We start from the raw sequence: 12,510 nt of genomic DNA on the forward strand, positions 1-12,510 counted from the left end.
TAAAAATCAGAACCAGAATCTTAGCACACGGAAGCCTACAGGATATGAAAAGGAAAATACCTAATGTGGCATGAGTAATATCGGCTTCATCCCAGAAATACTAACTTAATTTCCCTTCAGAAAATACAGTGGTACAATTCTCCACATTAACAGATTCCGGGAGAGAAACACGCTCCTCGTAGTCACAAAAGGTATTATCCATTCAAGATGTCATTATCCATTCGAGATGTATTGCTGACATTATGTTTTTCCTAAAAAGTTAGGACTATTGGGCTATAACTTACTCAGAGGTCTATGAGATTTTGTAAATGCATACAGCAATGGAAACACCAGCACATTATATATAGATACAGAGCATCGCCATCCCCCCCAGGTTCCCTCACGCCCTCTGGTAGTGAACTCCGGGTCTTAACCCTCAGATCCTGGCAACCACCAATCTGTTTTCTGTTCCCAGATTTTTGCCTTTTCCAGAATGTCATATAAATGGAATCACACAGTACGTAGCATGCGTATTTGGCTTCCTTCAGAGAAAGACACTCAGACCGCAATTCTCTAAAGGTGCAATGTACAGTTTCATGACCTGGATAGCAGTTACCTGGCTTGATCACCTTATACCTGTCAAATGGCTGGCTTCTGAGTTATCCTCGTGTGTGTGTGTGTGTGCGTGCGTGCGTGTATGTGTGAGAGAGAGAGTGTGTATGTGTGTGTGTCTGTGTATTATGTTTCAAACATACATATAATTTTGCATTTAACTGCTTCTAACTTTTATATGTTGGTGAGGGTTATTAAATGGCAATTATTAATACTTAAAGGAAAGTGAATGATTATTGGAAAAGTCAGCAGAGTGATTTCCTCTGGCGTGTGCAAAGGGGGAGGTAGTGATCGGGATGGGGCAAACAGGAGGGTTCCAAAACCCTGCCAACGTTCCGTTCCTTGCTCTGCATGGTAGTGACCTGGACTTCAACATTACACAACCACACGGGTGCCGTTCACGCTGGATCACGAGAACGGGGCATCCTGGGATCCCACAGATAGAGTTTGCACAGCCACCCTGGCGGCCACAGCTTACGCGGCTGTACCTGGCAAACACTGTTGGCCTCATCCTTTGAGGAAAAGGATAATGAGAAAATGTGTGGGGAAAAGGAGGAGTTCTTGGCCTGGAGGCTGAGGACAGATGTGCGTGAAGTTGTCCGAGTTCACCCAGGAGTGTGTTCCAGGCGGGCTAAAGTTCATGGCTGTTACTCACCATGACCACCATGATCCTATGATTGCCATCTCACATCCCCGTGTGCGGTGCCCTGGGCCTCCGCCACACCCTGGAAGGCCACCCTTGGGGACTGTGGCTGGCGGGCACGCTAGGAGACTTGCACACCTTCGGCCCTAGCTGGAGTCTGAGGAGGAGACGCTCTTTTCTGCCAACAGAGTAAGAGGTCTCATATGGAAATGTACCTGTGGCAGCCCTGGCACCGGGTGTAGGTGGGATTCTGCTCAGGGCTCCGCCACTGTGGCTGCATGGAGAGCAGGCAGGCAGCTCGCCAGACCTCCAGAGCCCGTCTGAGCTGAGTGGCAGGACAGTGCAGGAGGAGGTCTAAGGCTCTCCAGGCCGGACCCCGCATTCCTCTTGGTGGGAGAGATTGAAGGAAAAGGCAAAGCGGGACACTGAATGAGGGGAAGTGCTGGACCTCCTCCTCTCCACTGGGGCCCAGGTGGATTCCTCTAATCCGAGGAGCCTCGGATTCTGCACTTATTTCCCCTAGAACGGGAAGGCTCCGTCTGACCATGGCCTGGGGTGTAGACGTTACAGCTCCATTATTGTGCGGGAAGTGGTCTGACTATGGAACCGAGGTGGTGTGCTGAGAGGCGGGACTGGCAAATCCAGCCACCGGGGGATGGGTTCACGCCTTCCACGACTCCGTCCACGGGCTTCTCCCCTTCCACACCCTGTCGACCATGGCCCATTACCCCCCGGGGCAGTGACCGTGGCTGGAGTTCCGCCCCTACGAGAACCTGCGTAGATGTCTCTGGTGGCAAAAACCCCAGCTGGAGAGTCCCTGACACATGTCTTCCCCCAGACACCAGCCCACTGTGTTATCCCCCAAGAAACAACCACCTGTGTCAGGGTCAAAGCCTTGGCCCGAGGAATTAAGCCAACCCTCTCAGGGGAGGTGTTGGATTCCGATGGGGCAGGCCCCCACCAGCGTTCCTTTTCAGGTCTGAAGCCTGTGATTGGCCCACCACGTGCGTGATGGTCCCCCTCACTGAGCTCACACCATGGGCCCACAGGGAGACACAGAGGGAGTATGGTGGAAGGCAGATACCGAGCCCGACCAGCTGTCCCAGGGCAGTCCCTCCTACCCGCTTTCCATCCTCTCTGTGGGCGTCCTGCCCATGTCTTGGTTAGCGGGTGTCATGGCACCCTCCCATGGGAGCTCCCCACTTCCTAGATGAGGCGCCAACCAGCGACTCTGAGGTATTATCACTGCACCCACACACGGGAGTGCTGAGATATCCCATCTGTCCCACGGAGGATCAGCAGCCTACTGTGGCACCTCCAGCATTCCGAGAGCCCCAACACCCGTCCCTGTGTTTGGCGATGTCCCCTTCGTCCCACTCCACGACCTCCTAGGTGTTAGATTGAACACCTCTTGTGAAAGGTAGATCCCAGCCCTGCTTTAGCGAATTCGATCCTTCACGGATCCTTCACCACTTCTTCCACTCCGTGAATCAGCCCATTCTCCCTCAACAGAGAGCACCCCCGATTAATTTGATTCCCAAGCGGGTGCTTGCAGGTGCATGCACACACACATACACACGCTAACCTTGAATGGTATCTGTATTTCTCCTGTCTTTGTTCAACACCCTGTCTCTTGGCGATGGGAGCTGGCAGAACCTACACACACCTCCTCACTGGAATCGGAATCTGTGCCCAAAGCTGGGACCTGCCCAGCCCAGGATTCTGGCTGAAGGAAGGAGGCAATCCCAACCGTCATGGAGGATGAAGGCAGAACAGGGAGCTTGAGGAAACCTCCTGTGGCCTCGAGAGGTGGTTGGGAAGACTGACCAGGGACACAGAAATATCATGTCCACAAAAACCTGTTGGCCTTGGGGGTGGTGACATGGTATTTCATAGGGACCATCAAAGAGCAGCCAGGCCTAGCATCCACACTTGCCCTGGAAACCAGCTGGCCATTTTCAAATCAATGGTATGGAGCCCACCGGCTGCAGAAGGGGCTGCTGGCTGCGAATGGACACCAAGGAAGTGGAAGCCGCCTTCCGCGTAGCTACCGGCGGGCAGTTTCCACCAGGTTGGCCCACAGGCACCAGAACAGACTCAGTGCCCCTGCCTCCAACCAAGAGACTATCTTGCCCTTTTCTTCCGCACTCCATGTATCTTCCCTTTGGCTCAGCTTCCCACCAGGATGTGGTTTCTGTCTCCACCTGGCTACTGAAGCTAAGGAGGAGATCTGACAGAATTTGGTAACTAAGGTTCAAAGGTGAGGGCTAAGAGGAACTGAGGATGCCAAGCGGGTTTTTGCCCCAGATGACCTGACCCTGTGCATGGTGGCACCGGAGGGACATAACGGCTCAAGAAAGAGGACTGGGTCCCTGAGGGGCGGCGAGGAGGATGAGCTCCGTCGTATTCCTCAACAGCATGGAAATAACCATGCAGGAAAGGCCGCCGGCATCAAGCCACGGGGGAGAGCAACGATGCTCACGATGGAAAGGATGGTGAGAGGGCAGAACAGAAACAGTGAACCGCAGGAGGAAAGGTGAGAGAGACAGGGGTTCTGGAAGGAGGCCATCAGTTCCTGCTGAAGGGGAGGGAGAATAGCACTGAAGAAGGGGACCTGTGAGAACCCAAAGTGGGAGGAGAAGAGGAGGGACCATGAGCAAGGCGTGTAGGAGAAAGGCAGGAAATGCTGCTGTGGCTGGGCAGGGTCCCCACAGCACCTAGACCCAGGGCACTATGGTGAGCCCGAGTGCAGGGCTGCTGCTCAGGGGCCGGCCCTGGTGTCCCGCAGGGCCCTGGGGAACAGTTCTTCAAGCGCCAATGAACCGGGCAACACCCTGCAACCCCCAACACTCCCAACAATCGCAGAGAGGGCAGACCACAGGCCACAGAATATGAGAACAACTTTATTTCAAATTGCTTTGAACTGCGTTGGGAAGGGGGCAAATGCAGTGCAAGAGAGGAAGCCCTGGCTTAACAGGCAGCTCCGGAGCTCCAAAGGTGGCAGCTGTTTGTCTTGTAGGAAGATGCTGGCTCCAACCTGTGAAACAGAGCAGGCTCAGGGACGGGCCCCCAGCCAGGGCCAGCCCACAGCCCTCCTAAGCTACCGGGATTGTGGGAAGGGGCATGGTGTGTGCAACACTCACTTCAAAGCTCCTGGATCTTGTCAGCGAGGAACTGCATGGCCGCTGAAAGAGAGAGGCAGAACCGGGCACTCCAGACCCAGGGAAACAGAAACCCATCCCATGCCCCGGTGGGGAACTTCCTAGTCCTGCAACCAGAAACCCCACCAGCCCTGGTACTGACTCACCCACCCGTCACCTGGATTAAATGTGGAAATGCCTTCTAAGCGGGAAAGTGGTTCTCAGGTGCTGGGCCATCCCAGTACCGTCCAGAACATGTTTCAAAGACAGATAAGCCAGCCAGCAAACACCATACAAGTGGTACCAGGCAGTAGTTAAAGGGGAAACACCGGCAGTATCTCTAACCGTCCTAAGAGAAGGAGAGTTCTGGGACTCGTGGACAAAGTGTACACGGAGTTCAGATGACACATTGTTATCTGTGCACACCCCTAGCTGAAAAGGCACAGAAGGCCCAGGTTGGCTTGATTCTCCTCCCCAGAGGAAAGTCAGTCCCAGTGATGCTGCCTGTACCTACAGCCCACCCCCGCTCCCCACACCTGCAGAAAGACACCGCTGTCCATCCCTGCCCCAGCCAGGGCTCCATCATACCTAGCTGCTGTGTAAGTTCATCAATTTCCCTCTGCAGCCAGATGCACTAGACCAGCAGACACCGGGGAAAGATAAATGGTTAGTCAACTCTGGCCTCCTCTCTCCCCAGCCTCCCTGCAGCCCCCATAGCCTGCAGCCCAGTGGCGACGTGGGTTGGCACAGAACCCTCAATGGAAAGGAGGCACCCTCTCTCCGTGGGGTGCAGAAGGTGGAGACGTGTGGCGGTGGGGGCGGGGGGCGGGCGGCGGACGCAGAAATCAGTTTAACCTGGACACGGATCCCACCATCTAGTGTGGACCTCTATTTCTAGGAGCCACACAAAGCATTACCCGAGGACAGTCCTGGGCTCCCGGGGCCTGCTGCTGCCTTTCTGGTCTTGGGGGATGGACAGGCGGCTGCTGGTCACCTGAAAGAGAACACAAAATCCAGCTTCCAAGCCTCCCAGTGAGGTGGAAAAGGCCTAGCAGGGTCTAAAGTGAGGCAGCATCACCCTCTGCTGGCAACACATTGCCCCTGCTCTGCCCAGCAACTCCAACCCCGCTCTGGGACTGTCTTCACTGTTCCCCAGTGTGAGCCCATCTGCACCTGTGGTCCCCTAGCGTTGTGACTCCGGGTTGGACTCCAGCAGCGCGGCAGCCACAGCCAGGCCCTGGGAGGGCCAATGTGGCTGAGCAGGACTTAACAGAAAAGGGCTCCGTACCGCCGAAAGTCTCCTTCCAGAGTTGGAGTTTGGGGCACTGCTCCAAATCGCCCCCCACCACACAAACCCCACTCAGAGAGGACGATGTGGCTTAAAGCCAGCCCTGTCGACACCCCGTTTCCCATGGGACAGCTGCCTGGGTGGGCAGGGAAGTGTGGGAACAAGGCTGAGCCCCCATAAGCGACAGAGCCAGAGGTTTCCCTCCCGACCCCTCTCCCCTCCACCCCTATCAAACCCGCAAGACTCACCGGAGGGTGCATGACGTCTGGGCAGGAGGCCACCCAGGCTGTAGGCCGAGGGCTCTGAAGTTCCCGGAACTTGGGGAGCTCTGATGTTGGGGTCACCGCTGCTGAGTTCTCCACGACGCATGGACAGGCGAGGCAGCCCTGGCCTGTGTGTGGGAAGCTAAAACAGAAATTTCTGAGTCGGGCTGGCGGTTGGGGCAGGCGGTGAGTACATGTGGGAAGGGGTTGTGGTAAGGTGGAGACTCCGGAGCCTAATCTCATTAGCACTTTCTCCCTCAGTCAGCCCCAGGCCAGGAGGCAGAGCCCAGCCAGGGAAAACACTGGGGATACTGAGATAGCCCGGGCCGCCTGCCAGGTGGGCCGGGCAACAGCTAGGGAAGGAGGAATCAGGAAGTTGATGATCCTAGACACCCCAGCTTTGCGGCCCACACTTTAAGGCATCACCCGATCCAAACCAGCTGCCAGCCCTGCCTTCCATCCCAGCTCCTCTCTGCGGGCGGAGGCAGGACTCCTGCAGTGTCCGGAGGCATGGCCATCACACAAGAAGTGCCCCCTTTAACGTGTGCCCCTATGATGAAGACCCCCATCGGGCATTCTAGTGTCCCTAGGCTCCCGACGACAACCCTCGAGCAAGGGACAGAGGGGGCATGGGTGAACAGGGGTGTGCTGGAACAGAGGAGGTGTGGGGGGAGGAGGGTAAAGAGGGAGAGGAGGGCGAGAAGGGCCTACTTACTTGGGCCTTTGGGACCTCATCTCGATTTGGGTCATTATCTTCTCTGGCCGCAACCTGGGACTCCCTGGTCTTCCTTCCTGCAGGTTTCTTCCCAGGGCCTCTGTGCTTAGGCTTTTGTGGTTTCTTGGACATCCCGTGTGGCTGCACACCGGAGAATGGCGGGAAGGTGGCCGGCTCCGGGGGAGCGGCTGAGAGTCTCTTTCCGCAGGCAGGAAAGGCTCTCCCCGGAGCCAGTTGAGAGGCACCTCCTGGGGACTTCTTCCCCTGGGCCATCTTCCTCCTTGAAAGGCCCTGGGGCAGGGCCCCTGCAGTGGCAGCTCCTGAGCAGCTGGGCCTGGCCTCCACCTTTCCCCAGGCCCTGCTCTGCATTTTCTTCTGGGGAGAGTCCTCCAGCTCTCCCACAGCCGGCCTCTCCACGACTGGAGTGAGTCCGCGGGGAGCAGAGGTCAGGAAACGGCCCGGCACGGGCCGGTAACTCTCCTTGCAGTGGAAGCCTGCGTGTCTGGATATGTCTGCTGCCTTCTTGGGGCTGCCGGGCTTGGCCTGGCTTCCTTTGTTGCGGCGAATGCCCACCCTCATCAGTGGTAAGCCGCTGCTCTCATCTGCGGAATCAGAGTCGTGGGTAGACATCCTGGTGGGGCCTTTCGCAGAGGGCTGCTGGGGATCCACGCGGAGGCTCCATCTGCTCTTCGAGCCCCTTTCCGGGTTGTTCCAGGCCTGCACTGGCCCAGGACCACAGAGGTGGAGACGGTCGGCAGAGGCCTGCTGCCGTTTTCCGGGGCTGGGGCCCAGCGCGTCTCTCCCACTGGGACCCACCTCCAGGTCCGCCCAATTGTCAGCCGACCCTTCGGCAGCGGCGCCTTCTAGGAACGGCTGTCCCTGGACGCTGGGCGGCGGCACGATGGCGGCTGGTTCTTCAGCCAGGTAGAATGAGTAGTCCACAACGTCCCCTTGGTCATCGATCGGGGTGCCTGGCCGTCCTTCCCGGCCCCAGAGCACCACCCTTCCTTGCTCTATCAGTTCGCTCTCAGACTCAAAGCTGAAGCCCTCCGGATCTGTGAACCCGCTCTCTCCGTCGCCATCGCGGCTGCCCTGCACCCCCAAATTGAGGCCGTGGCTGTGGTCCCCTGGGGCTCCGGGGCTGGCCGTGTGGGAGCCAGCCTGCTCGCCACCCTCCAGGTCGAAACCGGCCCCACAAACGGATACCTTGTCGGGGGAGCTCATGGCGGCAGTCCCGGCAGTCCCGGCAGCCTCGGCTGTGGGGAGATGGTCGTCCTGGTAACGGCTGGAGGAGAGAGCTGAGCCCAGCCAAGCCCAGCTGAGCAGGCCACGCGACAGAAACAGTGAGGCTTTTGGGACACCGCCACCCTCACCCCAGGCGGAAGTACCAGATGTCCCCGGCAGCCAGTGGCTTCCTCGTGCCCTTGACGCCAGCACCGAGCCTTCTCATTGGTCCCCGTCTGCCAACCAGCGGGCCCTTTGTGGGGCGAGGTGCCTGAGCTTTAACCAATCGGGACACAGGCTCTTGGTTTGCCTCGACGCCCGTCATTTGACTGGGTGGCTGCACTCTGCTTGGGTCTTGGGGCCAGGGGGCACTGTCGCTCTTGATCGCCTCTTTCTTTCTGTCCTTCCACCTCTGGCCGGGCACCTACTTTCCAAGGAGAGCCACATCTCTGAGCCCCAGTGACCCATCTGTAAGGCGGGGATTAAGGGGAGAGCTTCCCCCAGCTCATCAGCTTGGGAGAGTAAACGTTGTGCTGCACGCAAAGCACCCGGTGCACAGAGGAGGTCTCATTGCAAAGTAGGTTCCTGGCCAGAGGCGGCAGGAGAGCAAGAAGGAGGTGGATCGAGAGCTCCAGTGCACCCTGGCCCCAAGACAAGACCAGAGGGCAGACACCCAGTCAAATGACCGGCATGGGGCAAACCAAGAGTCCGTGTTCCGATTGGTTAAAGCCCAGAGGCCTCTACCAACAAAGGGCACGCTGGTTGGTAGAGGGGGACCAATGAGAAGTCGCGGCACTGGCGTCAAGTGCGCGTGCAGAAGCCACGGGCTGTCGGGGACATCTCCTACTTCCGCCTGGGATGAGGGTAGCGGTGTCCCGAAGGCCTCACTGTTCCTGTTGCGTGGCCCAGTCCGCTGGGCTTGGCTGGACTCGGCTCTCCCCTTCCGCCGTTACCAGGACGACCGTCTCCCCACAGCCCAGGCTGCCCGGACTGGCGCCATGAGCTCCCCCGACAAGGTATCCATTTGTGAGGCTGGTTTCGACCTGGAGGGTGGCGAGCAGGCTGGCTCCTGCATGGCCAGCCCCAGAGCCCCACGGGGCCAGGGCCATGGCCTTGATTTGGGGGCACCAGGCAGCCTCGAGGGCCAGAGCGGGTTCACAGATCCCAAGGTTTTCAGCTTCGAGTCTGAGAGCGAATTGATAGAGCAGGGAAAGGTGGTGCTCTGGGGCCGGGAAGGCCGGCCTGGCACCCCCGTTGACGACCAAAGGGACGTTGTGGACTACTCGTCCTACCTGGCTGACGAACCAGCCGCCATCGTGCCGCCGCCCAGCGTCCAAGGACAGCCGTCCCCAGAAGGCGCCGCTGCCGAAGGGTCGGCTGACAACTGGGAGGACCTGCAGGTCGGTCCCAGTGGGAGAGGCCCCAGCCCTGGAGAATGGCAGCAGGCCTCCGCCGGCCCCCGGGAGCCCAGGGTTGTCCTCGGGTAATGCTTCGTGTGGCTCCTAGAAATAGAGGTCCATGTTAGACAGTGGGATCCGTGTCCAGGTTAAACTGATTTCTGTGTGCCCCCCACCGTGCCCCATCACCATCTTCTGCACCCCACAGAGAGAGGGTGCCTCTTTTACATTGAGGGTTTCATGCCAACCCACCTCGCCACTGGGCTGCAGGCTATGGGGGCCCTCAGGGCTGAGGGAGACAGGGAAGACGAGGAGAGAGGAGGCCAGAATTGACTAACCGTTTCTCTTCCTCCGGTGTCTGCCGGTCTGGTGCATCCGGCTGCAGAGGGAAATTGAGGACCTTACACAGCAACTAGGTATGATGGAGCCCTGGCTGGGGCAGGGATGGACAGCGGTGTCTTTCTGCAGGCATGGGGGGCGGGGGTGGGCTGTAGGTACAGGCGGCGTCACTGGGACTGACTTTCCTTTGGGGAAGAGAACGAAGGAAAGCCCGGCCCTGGAGCCTTCTGTGCCTTTCCAGCTAGGGGTGTGCACACAGACAGCAGTGTGTCGTCTGAACTCCGTGTACTCTTAGTCCACGAGTCCCAGAACTCTCCTTCTCTTAGGAGAGTTAGAGATACCACATGTGTTTTCCCTTTAACTGCTGCCTGATACGGCTTGTACGGTTTTTGCTTGCTGGCTGGCTTATCTGTCTTTGAAACACGTTCTGAATGAACGGTTCTGGGATGGCCCAGCACCTGAGAACCACTTTCCCGCTTAGAAGGCATTTCCACATTTAATTCAGGTGACGGGTGGGTGAGTCAGTACCAGGGCTGGAGGGGCTTCTGGTTGCAGGGCTAGGTGATTCCCCACGGGGACAGGGGGTGGATTTCTGTTTCCCTGGGTCTGGAGTGCCCGGTTCTGCCTCTCTGTTTCAGCGGCCATGCAGTTCTTCAGTGACAAGTTCCAGGACCTTTGAAGTGAGTGTTGCACATACCGTGCCCCTTCCCACAGTCCGGCAGCTTAGGAGGGCTGTGTGCGGGCCCTGGCTGGGCTGGCCCTGGCTGGGGGCCCGTCCCTGAGCCTGCTCTGTTTCACAGGTTGGAGCCAGCATCCGGGGCTGCAGCCAAGCGAGTTTCCTCCTTATCCTCCTTAGCCAGGGCTTCTGCTCTTCCACTGCATTTGCACACTTCCCAAGGCAGTTCAAAGCAGTTTGAAATAAAGTCGTTCTCATATTCTGCGGTCTGTGGTCTGCCCTCTCTGTGATTGTTGGGAGTGCTGGGGTGTGCCGGGTGTTGCTCTGTTCCCTTGCGCTGGGAGAACAGTTCCCCTGGCGCTCTGTGGTGGGCCCTCTCCCTGCAGAGCGTCTGGGCCGGCCTCTGAGCAGCAGCCCTGCACTCGGGCTCACCATAGTGCCCTGGGTCTAGGTGCTGTGGGGACCCTGCCCAGCCACAGCAGCATTTCCTGCCTTTCTCCTACACGCCTTGCTCTTGGTCCCTCCTCTTCTCCTCCCACTTTGGGGTCTCTCAGGTCCCCTTCTTCAGTGCTATTCTCTCTCTCCCCTTCAGCAGGAACTGCTGGCCTCCTTTGAGAACCCCTGTCTGTCTCACCTTTCCTCTTGCAGTTCACCGTCCCTGTTTGTCCTGTCACCGTCCTTTCCATCATGAGCGTCCTTGCTCTCCCTCGGGGCTTGACGCCGGTGGCCTTTCCTGCATGGTGGTTTCCGTGCTGTTGAGGAACACGACGGAGCCCAGTCCTCTTTCTGGAGCCATTATTTCCCTCCAGTGCCACCATGCACACGGTCAGGTCATCTGGGTCAGTAACCTGCGTGACATTCTCGGTTCATCTTAGTCCTCACCTTTGAACCTCAGTTACCAAATCCCGTTAGGTCTCCCTCTTTACTTTCAGCAGCCATGTGGAGGCAGAAGCCACATCCCAGTGGGTGGCTGAGTCAAAGGGAAGGTCCATGGAGTGCGGAAGAAAAGGGCAAGAGAGTCTCTTGGTTGGAGGTGGGGGCACTGAGTCTGTTCCAGCGCCTGTGGACCAACCTGGTGGAAACTGCTCGCAGGCACCTACACAGAAGGTGGCTTCCATATCCTTGTTGTTCTACAGGTGGCCAGCGGCTCCTTCTGCAGCCGGTGAGCTCCATACCCTTGATTTGAAAATGGCCAGCTGCTTTCCAGGGCAAGTGTGGATGCTAGGCCTGGCTGGTCTTCGATGGTCCCTGTGAAATACCATTTCCCCACCCCCAAGGCTGCAGGTTTTTGTGGACGTAGTATTTTCGTGTCCCTGGTCAGTCTTCCAGACTGCCTCCTGAGGTCACACGAGATTTCCTCGAGCTCTCTCTTCTGCCTTCACCCTCCCTGACAGTTGAGATCACCTCCTTCCTTCAGCCGGCATGCTGGGCTGGGCAGGCCCCAGATTCGGGCACAGATTCTAGTTCCATTGAGGAGGTGTGTGTAGGTTCTGCCTGCTCCCATTGCCAAGAGACTGCGTGTTGCGAACAGACGAAAAGAATAGAAATGCAGATACCATTCAAGGTTAGCGTGTGTGTGTGTGTGTGTGTGTGCGTGCGTGTGTGCATGCCCGCGTGTGAGTATGCCCCTGCTAGCACCTGCTTGGGAATCAAATTAACTGTGGGTGCTCTCCCTTGAGCGAGAATGGACTGATTCATGGAGTGGAAACACTGGTGAGGGATCTGTGAAGGATCGAATTCCCAATAGCAGGGCTGGGATTTACCTTTCCCAAGAGGTGTTGTTCAATTCTCACACCTAGGAGGGCGTGGAGTGGGACGAAGGGGACGTCTCCAAACACAGGGACGGGTGTCGGGGCTCTCAGAATGCTGGAGGTGCCACAGTAGGCTCCCGATCCTCCGCGGGATGGATGGGATGTCTCAGCACTCCCGTGTGTGGGTGCAGTGATAATACCTCAGAGTTGCTGGTTGGTGCCTCATCTAGGAAGTGGGGAGCTCCTGTGGGAGGGCGCCACAACGCCCGCTAACCAAGACACGGGCAAGATACGCACAGAGAGGGTGGAAAGTGGGAAAGAGGGACTGCCCTGGGACAGCTGGTTGGGCTCGGTATCTGCCTTCCCCCCTACCCTCACGGTGTCTCCCTGCCAGGCTCATGGTGTGAGCTCAGCGAGGGGGACCACCACGCACTTGGTGGGTCAATCACAGACCTCAGACTTGGAAGCCAACGCTGGTGGGGA

The 12,510-nt window shown here is 57.9% G+C and overlaps 2 protein-coding genes across 3 annotated transcripts; one reads left to right on the forward strand and one right to left on the reverse strand.

Moving 5' to 3' along the window:
* Positions 1-4,165: 4,165 nt before the first annotated feature.
* LOC126946233 (uncharacterized protein CXorf49-like) lies at positions 4,166-8,063 on the reverse strand. The gene is made up of 6 exons (XM_050776364.1): positions 6,641-8,063; positions 5,911-6,067; positions 5,292-5,368; positions 4,963-5,008; positions 4,378-4,419; positions 4,166-4,271 (listed from the first exon to the last, which is right to left on the reverse strand). Exons 1-5 carry the CDS (start codon positions 7,862-7,864, stop codon positions 4,379-4,381), a joined length of 1,545 nt encoding a protein of 514 aa, XP_050632321.1. The 5' UTR covers positions 7,865-8,063; the 3' UTR covers positions 4,166-4,271; position 4,378.
* An 855-nt stretch (positions 8,064-8,918) lies between these two features.
* Positions 8,919-10,527, forward strand: LOC126946309 (uncharacterized protein CXorf49-like). 2 transcript variants are annotated; one of them, XM_050776442.1, is made up of 4 exons: positions 8,919-9,347; positions 9,647-9,677; positions 10,239-10,280; positions 10,401-10,527. In XM_050776442.1, the coding sequence occupies exons 1-2, from the start codon at positions 8,938-8,940 to the stop codon at positions 9,675-9,677; spliced, it is 441 nt and encodes a 146-aa protein (XP_050632399.1). In that variant the 5' UTR covers positions 8,919-8,937; the 3' UTR covers positions 10,239-10,280; positions 10,401-10,527. The 2 variants fall into 2 exon arrangements, with proteins under 2 accessions (XP_050632399.1, XP_050632400.1); XM_050776443.1 differs by having other exon boundaries at positions 8,919-9,264.
* Positions 10,528-12,510: the final 1,983 nt, after the last annotated feature.

The sequence above is a fragment of the Macaca thibetana genome, chromosome X (genome assembly GCF_024542745.1).
Source record: "Macaca thibetana thibetana isolate TM-01 chromosome X, ASM2454274v1, whole genome shotgun sequence".
In the NCBI taxonomy this organism is placed as follows: domain Eukaryota; kingdom Metazoa; phylum Chordata; class Mammalia; order Primates; family Cercopithecidae; genus Macaca; species Macaca thibetana.

Excerpts from the sequence above, each read along its gene's own strand:
- LOC126946233 (XM_050776364.1), bottom strand. The coding sequence starts at position 7,864 with ATGAGCTCCCCCGACAAGGTATCCGTTTGTGGGGCCGGTTTCGACCTG. Across the intron at positions 6,068-6,640 it reads ATGAGGTCCCAAAGGCCCAA|CTTCCCACACACAGGCCAGG; the intron begins GTAAGTAGGCCC and ends TTTCTGTTTTAG. Across the intron at positions 4,420-4,962 it reads TGAACTTACACAGCAGCTAG|CGGCCATGCAGTTCCTCGCT; the intron begins GTATGATGGAGC and ends TCTCTCTTTCAG.
- LOC126946309 (XM_050776442.1), top strand. The coding sequence starts at position 8,938 with ATGGCCAGCCCCAGAGCCCCACGGGGCCAGGGCCATGGCCTTGATTTG. Across the intron at positions 9,348-9,646 it reads GAGCCCAGGGTTGTCCTCGG|AGGGAAATTGAGGACCTTAC; the intron begins GTAATGCTTCGT and ends ATCCGGCTGCAG.